Raw genomic sequence first — 12451 nt, 5'->3', positions numbered from 1 at the left:
TATTGGTTTTCATCATTTGGAATTTCAAATCAAGAATGCACTTCTGTATACAATCCATTGTATGTTACTTTGAATGTTATCTTTAGATAATTTAATATGCACTCAACAGGCATTAGCATGAGATGTCAAAAGAAAGTACGTGTAAAATGTTCACAGACACACCCCAAATTTTACCCTTTCTTTTGAGTTGCTTCTGTTGCTTGTAGAATTATTTCTGATAGAGATGTCATCTTAATGTTGATTGCTTTTCCTCCACTGAGAGCTTGTCTACAAGTTGAGTTATTCAGAAGCAGCTATTGCGGAATAATTCCATGTGTGAACACTCATTTTGGAATTAGAGTGGCTTGTTCCTGTTTAGCTTGCCCCCTTGGGTTAGCTGTTCCTGAATAACTCCATACAAGCCCTTAGCTCTAAAAGGGAGCAGAGAAACACAGGTCTGGATTTACAAAAGACTAATTCTGGGCCTTACAGCCAGATTTTATCAGATCGAGGAACTGTGATTTTAGCCTGGGTAGGGGACAGCATTCATTACTCTGCAATCTCTGCAGCATTGATCGAGCTCGACAGAACTTCATGACTAATGAATGAGATGGAATTTTACATTATTTTAAACATTCCCTTGCAGACTGACTATATTTTATATCTATCTCAATGCATTACATTTTGCTGTATAAAATGGAATGAAATACTAATCACTGACATTTTAAAGTATATGCATGAAGACATAACAATTTAAAACAAATGTCTACTCAATAGACCACCCGGAACAGTTCCCGAATGAAAAATGTTCAGTGTTATATTTCAAACTTTAATTTCTTTGTGTTATAGTCCAGGTTTGTTCATAAGATTTCAATTGGAAGTAAAGCTTTTAGGAGCCTGAGGGGCAGATCCTCATCTGATATAAAATGTCATAGCTCCACTGACTTTCAATTTACATCAGACAAGGATCTGTCCCTGAAAACTTGCGGTTTTTAATCACTCTTATAAAAGTTAGAAGCCCACAGATCCCAAAACAGACCTATTCTAAGTAATCACAAGATAATCTAAATACGGAGATATTTTGTGACTGGATTTACTCATACAAATGGTTTCTAAGCAACTTGCCCTCAGGGTTTCTGTATTAAGGGGTGTTGCACACCTTGTGATGTTATCTCTGCTCACTTAGTCACTTGTGTTTGTATCGCCCAATCAGTCATGTTGCTGTGCTTTCTGCAGACATAAAGCCACCGGGCTTGCCTGAACAGAAATATTTTGGAAAATGTGCAGTTTTTCATAGTATTTGCAGTAAATACTAGTGGCTCCCTATATGAATTAAACAATTAAGCAATGAAAATTGAGCTAATGCTAACCCCTAAGGTGGGTGGTCTGTGCAGGTCAGGGCTGGGGTCAATAGCAGGGTGGATATAGAGAAAGCTTGCATTACAGCTGTCTGACTGTACCTGGCCAAGGAATAAACAGAGCTCTTTAGCTTCTGGCATTTCCAATCGTTCAACCTTTAGGCAGACACATAAAAATACACTCCCTCTCCAAAGAAGAACACGGGCTACCAATTTAACCAGAATATTATAGCAGTGCCATTCAGCCCACAGCAGGAAATGCTGTGCCAGCATTTCTACTCTAAACCTATTTTTCATAAGGGTTTTCAGTTTGGCTCTAAACTTTCATTGTAGGCTGAAATGTGACAAAGAAGGTCTCCTTTCAAAAGCAAACCGATTCATAAATTGCACAATAAAATATAAAAATGGATTCAAACCATTGCAGGATTGCAAAGAAATAAAAGATGCTTGTGGTGTCAGACGCTTTTTACATGCCAACACTGAAGCATGCCTTCTATTATGTTAGAAACTGCTTGATCAGGATGGCCTGATATCCCAATTAAGTGGGTTTCCCCTATGTCTGCTTCTTTTGGGTGATGATCCTCAACCCTCCAACTGGAGGTGAAGTCAGAAAGGAAGCAATTTTTTAAAGCACCTCTTGAACTTGGATGATGCTTTGGAGATAAGAAGCTCTGCAGCTACTTTAGTTACCCTGGAGTGCAGAAGCTCTGCACTTCCCCTACAGTGCGTGTTGCAAATTATCTTGTTGACAGCTCCTCCTACTACCTTCAGTCTCCTCCATGCACCTCTTATAAGCGCTTCCTCTTCACAGCTCCTGTGAGTGCCCAAAAATGAGTGACCCTGTGGAGGCTGAACATCATGGACATTGCAAATGCTGCATGGACTAAAACAGCTGAGGAGCTCCTATACTTGTCGGCTTACAATCCTTGTAGTTATCAACGTGGAGATGGTAAACTCTTAAGAGACAGGGATGCGATTAAAAACTGTGCCGCGGCCTCAGTTTTTGCAAAGCATAGAAGCGTCACAAAATCCGTGACATAGGGAGTTGAGACAGCAGCACATTCCGTGGGATGGACTGTGCTGTTTAAGCAGCATTACCACACCAAGGCAGTCCTTCCCAATGAATTACACGAAGGGAAAAAAACAGTTCCCCGGGAAGTGCCCCATGTAACTGGACAACCAGATTTAATTCGCCCTAAATAAATGTAGTTTACTACATGAATAACATTTTACAGGCCATTTGTCTATCATGTGAATATAGCTTTAAGTACTGTATTTAAAAGCATAAACTGTAATTAACAAGTTGTTTTGTTTTAGTAGTTTTCTGTGCATCTATATGGAGAGATTAATTTTTAGTACATTATACATAGGGCTGGGTTAAACAGGTAGAATCATTTTCATGAACATTTCCACCAGTTCATTTTGTACAGTTTTTGTGCTGTCAAAGGATGCTTTATATAGAATTTTGAGGGCCCAAACATTTGAAGATTACCTGGAAGAATCAACTTGTACAATAACACAAGATTATGAATTTTTGAAATTTCACCTAGAAATACAAATAGCAGCCACCTCTGGAAAATATGACGTGGGGAGAGAAAGTTGGCAGTGCTAGAACAATAGAGTCATATACACATTTATTATGGAATGGCAGCCATCACCTCAGAGTTAAGAATGCAAATAAAGTTCCATTATTTTTGGTAGGGTGTGCTAGAAGAAAAGCTAGTCTGTTTCCCACCAGGATCTCAGATTGTATACAAAAAAATTACTGATTTTTCTGGCTCATACACTATGGGTTTGATTCATCACTGCAGGAACAGAAGGGTACAATCTACATCCCTTTGCATTGAAGGAGATGTCCATTTCCAGGATGGGCAGTTGACAGTACAGTCACTGGCCTCCCATGGGGTTTCTGTCATGGAAAGCAGCTGTAAATTCAGACCAAGGTTCCATATTCAAATTCAGGCCTGAGAGATGATAATCTTGTGTGCAAACTCCAGTACATTAAAAGCAGGACAAAAATCTTAATACTGTATGTTGTATGGACAGCAGACATTTTTGAAAAACCCAAATATTAAGAGTTTATCTGATATGGTAGCAAAATAGTTTAAAAGATTTTGCATTTTCTATTTATTTTTACAAAGCAATTAGCAAGAATTTGTCTATCACGAAGTATCTTGAGAAGTGCTTATTACAGATATATCTATAAACCTTCAGATTTACAACAGTCAGATCAGGATGAAAGGTCCTGCATTGTTTTTACAAACGTCACAATATGTATTCTTATTTTATGATGGCAATGATGGGAGGTCACAAAATTATTTTAGGAGGGTCGTGGTATTGCCCCCCTTACTTCTGTGTTATCTTCAGAACTTGGGAGCTAGAGAGCAGTGGCTGTTGGCCGGGCACCGAGCTCTGAAGGCAGCGCCCTGCCAGCACCAGTGCAGAAGTAAGGGTGGCAATACCATACCGTGCCACCCTTACTTCTGCGCTGCTGTGTTCAGAGATGGGTGGCCAGCGAGAGGCGGCTGCTGACTGAGGGCCTAGCTCTGCAGGCAGCAGCACAGAAGTAAGGATAGCAATACCATACCATGCCCCCCTTACTTCTGCATTGCTGCTAGCGGCGGCTCTGTCTTCAGAGCTGGGCTCCTGGCCAGCAGCCGCCGCTCTCCAACTTCCCAGCTCTGAAGGCAGCGCCTCTGCCAACAGCAGTGCAGAAGTAAGGATAGCAGTACAGCAACCCCCCCACAATAACCTTGCAACCCCTCCACAACTCCTTGTTGGGTGAGGTCCCCTACAATTACACCACCATGGAATTTCAGATCGAAATATCTAAAATCATGAAATTTATGATTTTAAAAATCCTATGACCGTGAAATTGACCAAAATGGACTGTGAATTTGGTAGGGCCCTACATATCAATAAATGAAATGATTGGCAGTAATTGTCTCTCTTGTGAGTCAGCTATTTATAATTCCCTGGTATTTAGTATGTCCTTTGAAAGGGAAAGAAAAAAATAATCTAATTTTGGATGCTTATGCCCACCAAAAATTATAACAACATGAATGCATTGGGCACTGATTCTTAATGAATATGCAGTTGAACTAAATGTAGGGTGTATCCCGGAGGGAAAGGTCTGAATGAACATAAGCACCTAGGTCAGCTTCAGATTGTTTACTACCCTGGGCCATCGTGTCCAGCTTGTTATTTTGAAAAGCTTTTGGAAACTTCTCTTTGATCTAGCTGAGAACATATAGTTAGAAAATAAACTGTCATGCTTTTACAGGTTATTTTTGAAGCATAAAAGGACAGGTATTTGTAATATAGCAGATGAAAAACCAACCTAGGAATATTTCTTACGGAACAGATACATGATTTTTATTTATAAATTTATGTACAGTAGAACCTCAGAGTTACGAACTGACTGGTCAACCACACTCCTCATTTGGAACCAGAAGTACGCAATCAGGCAGCAGTAAAGACCAAAAAAGGCACATACAGTACAGTACAGTGTTAAAGATAAACTACCAAAAAATAAAGAGAAAGTTTAAAAAAAGATTTGACAAGGTAAGAAAACTATTTCTGTTCTTGTTTCATTTAAATTAAGATGCTTAAAAGCAGCATTTTTCTTCTGCATTATAAAGTTTCAGAGCTGTATTAAGTCAATGTTCAGTTTTTAAACTTTTGAAAAAACAACGGTAACGTTTTGTTCAGAGTTAGGAACATTTCAGAGTTACAAACAACCTCCATTTCTGAGGTGTTTGCAACTCTGAGGTTCTACTGTATAGAGAAGTACATGCTTTATACAAATGGCTTTTTCTAGGAGTGGAAGAGATATCTTTGTAGAAAATTACATGACAGTTCTAATTTGCTTTGACAGATATCTGTTGAACTACAATAAAAATCAATCCAAGCTTACAGTTCAAACATATAGACTCATTCTTCTCAGTGTCAAGCCTTCTAAAACAGTGTTTCTCAAAGCTGGTCTGCTGCTTGTTCAAGGAAAACCCCCTGGGGGGCCAGGCTGGTTTGTTTACCTGCCATGTCCGCAGGTTTGGCCGATCGTGGCTCCTATTGGCTGTGGTTCACTGCTCCAGGCCAATGGGGGCTGCAGAAAGCAGCGCGGGCCGAAGAACGTGCTGGCCGCCCTTCCTGAAGCCCCCACTGGCCTGGAGAGGCGAACCACAGCCAGTGGGAGCCGCGATTGACCGAACCTGCGGACACGGCAGGTAAACAAACCAGCCCGGCCCGCCAGGGGGCTTTCCCTGAACAAGCGATGGACCGGCTTTGAGAACCACTGTTCTAAAATATATATCTAGAAAGGTTTCCACTATATACTTACAATCATAGAATCATAGAATATCACGGTTGGAAGGGACCTCAGGAGGTCATCTAGTCCAACCCCCTGCTCAAAGCAGGACCGATCCCCGACTAAATCATCCCAGCCAGGGCTTTGTCAAGCCTGACCTTAAAAACTTCCAGGAAAGGAGATTCCACCACCTCCCTAGGTAACGTATTCCAGTGTTTCACCACCCTCGTAGTGAAAAAGTTTTTCCTAATATCCAACCTAAATCTCCCCCACTGCTACTTGAGACCATTACTCCTTGTTCTGTCATCTTCTACCATTGAGAACAGTCTAGAGCCATCCTCTTTGGAACCCCCTTTCAGGTAGTTGAAAGCAGCTATCAAATCCCCCCTCATTCTTCTCTTCTGAAGACTAAACATCCCCAGTTCCCTCAGCCTCTCCTCATAAGTCATGTGTTCCAGTCCCCTAATCATTTTTGTTGCCCTCCACTGGACTCTTTCCAATTTTTCCACATCCTTCTTGTAGTGTGGGGCCCAAAACTGGACACAGTACTCCAGATGAGGCCTCACCAGTGTCGAATAGAGGGGAACAATCACGACCCTCGATCTGCTGGCAATGCCCCTACTTATACATCCCAAAATGCCATTGGCCTTCTTGGCAACAAGGGCACACTGTTGATTCATATCCAACTTCTCGTCCACTGTAACCCCTAGGTCCTTTTCTGCAGAACAGCTGCCGAGCCATTTGGTCCCTAGTCTGTAGCGGTGCATTGGATTCTTTCGTCCTAAGTGCAGGACTCTGCACTTGTCCTTGTTGAACCTCATCAGATTTCTTTTGGCCCAATCCTTCAATTTGTCTAGGTCCCTCTGTATCCTATCCCTACTCTCCAGCGTATCTACCACTCCTCCCAGTTTCGTGTCATCTGCAAACTTGCTGAGGGTGCAATCCACACCATCCTCCAGATCATTTATGAAGATATTGAACAAAACCGGTCCCAGGACCGACCCCTGGGGCACTCCACTTGATACCGGCTGCCAACTAGACATGAAGCCATTGATCACTACCCGTTGAGCCCGATTATCTAGCCAGCTTTCTATCCACCTTATAGTCCATTCATCCAGCCCATACTTCTTTAACTTGCTGGCAAGAATACTGTGGGAGACCATGTCAAAAGCTTTGCTAAAGTCAAGGAACAACATGTCCACTGCTTTCCCTTCATCCACAGAGCCAGTTATCTCGTCATAGAAGGCAATTAGATTAGTCAGGCATGACTTGCCCTTGGTGAATCCATGCTGACTGTTCCTGATCACTTTCCTCTCCTCTAAGTGCTTCAGAATTGATTCCTTGAGGACCTGCTCCATGATTTTTCCAGGGACTGAGGTGAGGCTGATTGGCCTGTAGTTCCCAGGATCCTCCTTCTTCCCTTTTTAAAAGATGGGCACTACATTAGCCTTTTTCCAGTTATCTGGGACCTCCCCCGATCGCCATGACTTTTCAAAGATAATGGCCAACGGCTCTGCAATCACATCCGCCAACTCCTTTAGCACTCTCGGATGCAACACATCTGGCCCCATGGACTTGTGCTCATCCAGCTTTTCTAAATAGTCCCAAACCACTTCTTTCTCCACAGAGGGCTGGTCATCTCCTCCCCATGCTGTGCTGCCCAGTGCAGTAGTCTGGGAGCTGACCTTGTTCGTGAAGACAGAGGCAAAAAAAGCATTGAGTACATTAGCTTTTTCCACATCCTCTGTCACGAGGTTGCCTCCCTCATTCAGTAAGGGGCCCACACTTTCCTTGACTTTCTTCTTGTTGTTAACACACCTGAAGAAACCCTTCTTGTTACTCTTAACATCTCTTGCTAGCTGCAACTCCAGGTGTGATTTGGCCTTCCTGATTTCACTCCTGCAAGCCCGAAAAATATTTTTATATTCATCCCTGGTCATTTGTCCAATCTTCCACTTCTTGTAAGCTTCTTTTTTTTTTGTATTTAAGAGCAGCAAGGATTTCACTGTTAAGCCAAGCTGGTCGCCTGCCATATTTACTATTCTTTCCACACATCGGGATGGTTTGTTCCTGTAACCTCAATAAGGATTCTTTAAAATACAGCCAGCTCTCCTGGACTTCTTTCCCCCTCATGTTATTCTCCCAGGGGATCTTGCCCATCAGTTCCCTGAGGGAGTCAAAGTCTGCTTTTCTGAAGTCCAGGGTCCGTATTCTGCTGCTCTCCTTTCTTCCATGTGTTAGAATCCTGAACTCGACCATTTCATGGTCACTGCCTCCCAGGCTCCCATCCACTTTTGCTTCCCCTACTAATTCTTCCCGGTTTGTGAGCAGCAGGTCAAGAAGAGCTCTGCCCCTAGTTGGTTCCTCCAGCACTTGCACCAGGAAATTGTCCCCTACATTTTCCAAAAACTTCCTGGATTGCCTGTGCACCGCTGTATTGCTCTCCCAGGAGATATCAGGGTGATTGAAGTCCATCTACAGGACTCAGAAACAAGGAAGAGCTGACCTGGCAACTTTGTATAATCTAATTCAAGTTATGCAGCTTCAAGACGTGCATGCATGTAAATAGCATGGTCTGATCCAACATCCAGAGAAATCAATAGAAAGATTCTCCAGGTATGTCTACACTGCAATTAAAAACCTGTGGCTGCCCTGTGTTAACTGACTTGGGCTCACAGAGCTCAGGCTAAGAGTCTGTTTAACTGCAGTATAGATGTTCAAGTTCGGGCTGAAGCCCAGGCTCTAGAACCCTGTGAGAGGGGAGGGTCCCCCAAACACAGTTAAGCAGCCCCTTAGCCTGAGCCTCACGAGCCTGAGCAGTTGGCATGGGCTAGCCGCAGATGTCTAACTCCAGTTAGACATCCCCTCAGTGACTTTAACGGGCACTGGATTAGGCCTTGAATGACCACTAGATGACATAGCTGGTTCAATAAAGAGATGTAGACTAAGAAGGGGTAACTTACAACAGATTTCCTACTATTTTTTCCTTATACACAATAAACATACAAGTGATGTTTTAACAAGGAACGTACTGAAATGTACACTCTAGAAAGCAAGAAACACTAAGTCAATGTTTTGCTTCTTATTTACAAAACTTTTATTTCCTATGTTTTATACCAGGTCGACCATGTTTCTACTACAGAAAAAGGCTAGGATGGCTTTTTTACATAACTCTTACAATAACAGTATTTGCTTCAAGAAGAAAAAAACATTTTTTCTATAAGGAAAAGGAACATTTGAGCACCAATAAAAGTTATGATTTTTTTATAGCTCTGAATTTTAGCATCTGTTACACTGATGTAAATCTCTTCTTCATCAAAATGTAATGACTGGATTATGAAGAAGTAGAAACAAAATCACAAATATATATAATTTGGACGGAATTTATATGTAAATACTGGGAACGTGTAAATAAATTATAAAAATAATTTATGCAATGGAATATATTTAGATACTTAAACTATTTTTCTATATTTGCATTCAGTGAATATGAGTATGATCCAGCACTGAACCTATTTCTTCCCTAATCTTCTCTTCATCTTTAGGGCTAGAGACCTGCAAACTTGATGCACTCAAGAATTATCTGTGATATTATTTTTTATTTGTTAAGTGACAACAATATGACTGGTGATGTTCAGATGTAGATAAAGGCAGCTCCTGCCCCAAAGAGCTTATCACATAAGAAATGCTGGAGTTAGTCAAACTATTTGCATGAGTAAGTGTGTGCAGCAATGGGTACATAGGGCTAGATCCAAAGGCATATGAAGTTAATGGAAAGACATCAATTGATTTTGGACTCGGCCCAAAAGCACTAAAAAGGACAGGTATCTTTCAATTAAAATAAGACAGGTATCTTGACAAGTCATCTGTCAATTAAAATAAAATAAAATGAAATATTTCCCACCAAGACGTTAATTTCCTTGAATTAAGAAGCAAAATCCTAGGTGCAATCAGACTTGATTTCTTTCAAGAATGCAGAAGTAAGAAAAGTAGTATTTATTTTCAGGAGTCTTGCATAATGACAGGTTTCAGAGTAGCAGCCGTGTTAGTCTGTATTTGCAAAAAGAAAAGGAGTACTTGTGGCACCTTAGAGACTAACAAATTTATTTGAGCATAAGCTTTCGTGAGCTACAGCTCAGCATCCGATGAAGTGAGCTGTAGCTCACAAAAGCTTATGCTCAAATAAATTTGTTAGTCTCTAAGGTGCCACAAGTACTGGTTTTCATTTTCAGGAGTAATACCCTACATGTACCGTACCTCTTGCATGTATATCACTCAAGAATGATTTTAATACATATTTCATTACATTGGGAAGTTATTCCAATTAAGGGCCATATACGGCCCAAAATCTGCACAAGAGACATTAATAACAGAAAGCTGAGTTTCAGTGTGGCTCAAGGGATTTAATTGGTGCTAACTGGAGTTCTGCTGCAATTCAAGGCAGTATTTGGCATTATACTATGAAGTTCTGTTCTGGATTGAGGGTAGCTCTAAGAATAGTACAGTTTTCTTAGTGAACATGGCCAGGTGTGACTGGCAATTTCATTCGTCTGTATATAACAAATACCTTGTATATTTCTACAACAAAAGAGGAAGTTAGTTTTTGCATAGTAGTCTTGGCATAGTACTAAAATGAGGAAGGGGAAGGTTTTCGGCATCAGAATGGATCTTGTCGCTTGTAAAGTGCTGAAGTATTTAATGTCTTGTGTAATTAACCCTGGAGTCCGTGTTTTGGCTCATTCAGCAGAAAGAAAACAATGTTGTGGCTGTCCTAACATTATACATGCAACTTTCACTAAATATAATTAAAATCTAATATCTGGAATCCTTTTGGAAAGATTTGGTGAAAAACCATGAGCTGGCAACTACACAGAGTAGAATTTAAAGGCTGCCTTCAGGTTTTCTTTGTTTGTCAAGGATCTTTTGAGTGTCGCTTTTTAAGTGTTCATTAACAGTCCCGATGGCTTGTTGACTCTAACAGTGTCATGTAAATTATTTAAGGCATGTACATAATTTTTCAATTAACAAACTGCTTGGCTCATGAAAATACATACACACAATTTATAAGTAGAAATTCTAGATGAAATATCTCATGATGAGCAGGTCATTATGAATTAAAAATGAGTTTTCAAATAAAATATTTAATGATATCTGAAATTAAATGAAACATTGCAAAATTAAAAGTTTCTCAGTTAAATAGGCCTGCTGTTTAACTAGTTTGCAAACCAAATTAAGGCTACACATTGAGCAGACTTATATGTTAGATATTAAAAGATACCTGAATTGAACTTGTGCAGAAATAAAGCTCAGATAACTATTCACTGAATGGTTTCAGAGTAACAGCCGTGTTAGTCTGTATTCGCAAAAAGAAAAGGAGTACTTGTGGCACCTTAGAGACTAACCAATTTATTTGAGCATAAGCTTTCGTGAGCTACAGCTCACTTCATTGGATGCATACTGTGGAAACTGCAGAAGACATTATATACACAGAGACCATGAAACAATACCTCCTCCCACCCCACTCTCCTGCTGGTAATAGCTTATCTAAAGTGATCACTCTCCTTACAATGTGTATGATAATCAAGGTGGGCCATTTCCAGCACAAATCCAGGTTTTCTCACCCCCCCCAAACACACACACACAGGAGAGTGAGTTTGTGTGTGTGTGTTTTGGGGGGTGTGTGAGAAAACCTGGATTTGTGCTGGAAATGGCCCACCTTGATTTTCATACACATTGTAAGGAGAGTGGTCACTTTGGATAAGCTATTACCAGCAGGAGAGTGCGTTTGTGTGTGTGTGTTTGGGGGGGGGGGTGAGAAAACCTGGATTTGTGCTGGAAATGGCCCAACTTGATTATCATACACATTGTAAAGAGAGTGGTCACTTTGGATGGGCTATTACCAGCAGGAGAGTGAGTTTGTGGGGGGGGCAGAGGGTGAGAAAACCTGGATTTGTGCTGGAAATGGCCCACCTTGATTATCATACACATTGTAAGGAGAGTGATCACTTTAGATAAGCTATTACCAGCAGGAGAGTGGGGTGGGAGGAGGTATTGTTTCATGGTCTCTGTGTATATAATGTCTTCTGCAGTTTCCACAGTATGCATCCGATGAAGTGAGCTGTAGCTCACGAAAGCTTATGCTCAAATAAATTGGTTAGTCTCTAAGGTGCCACAAGTACTCCTTTTCTATTCACTGAATGTGATCATTAGTGGAATTGAAGCTGGAAGAGTTAAAGACAAAACATCGGCTGACTATCTGAAGTGTTTTTTGTTTAGTTCTTAAATATATTTTGTGGGTGTTCACAGAATTTGTTAACAGAAATTTTCAATTTATACACAATTACAGTACATACACATTAACCAAATACACATGAAAAAGCAGTAGTCCATCACCTTGATTTGTATTGGTATACATTCTGAGTGCAGTGGTAGATGTGATGGGGCACCAATGAAAATTTGCTAGGTACTCTTGTTTTAACTTTCCTAGTACATACAAAATATTTTCAATGTCAATACCATTGTAGACATACATCTGACTTTGAATCCTGTATTTTTCTGGTATTTTAATATACCAAATATTTCAGTATACCAGCACTAAGCAAACACACTTCATTTCTAATTCAAGGTAAAAATGTTACATACCGTTAACTGATGCATCAACAGATCCATTAAAAAAGTGATCTTATTACTAAACAGAACATAGGTGCAGTTTTCTGTGCAATTACTGCAGGTCAGGTTGTAAACATTCACGGCACTGCAGAGTGACCTAAAATAAAAAATGAAATATCAACATACTTTTCTTCTTAAA

The 12451-nt window shown here is 40.6% G+C and overlaps 1 protein-coding gene across 6 annotated transcripts in view; it reads right to left on the bottom strand.

Annotated features, from left to right (window-relative positions):
- The window catches only part of SCAPER (S-phase cyclin A associated protein in the ER), a 345110-nt gene that overhangs the window by 70759 nt on the left and 261900 nt on the right, over positions 1–12451 (bottom strand). For all 6 annotated transcript variants that reach the window (XM_073303508.1, XM_073303509.1, XM_073303513.1 and 3 more), the window contains one exon: positions 12286–12409. In XM_073303508.1, coding sequence (XP_073159609.1) covers positions 12286–12409 — 124 coding nt within the window. The remainder of the gene's footprint in view (positions 1–12285; positions 12410–12451) is intronic.

The sequence above is a fragment of the Lepidochelys kempii genome, chromosome 10 (genome assembly GCF_965140265.1).
Source record: "Lepidochelys kempii isolate rLepKem1 chromosome 10, rLepKem1.hap2, whole genome shotgun sequence".
NCBI classification, from domain to species: domain Eukaryota; kingdom Metazoa; phylum Chordata; order Testudines; family Cheloniidae; genus Lepidochelys; species Lepidochelys kempii.
Note: the sequence above shows the minus strand (reverse complement) of the source record. Positions and strands in the feature narration are given on the sequence as shown.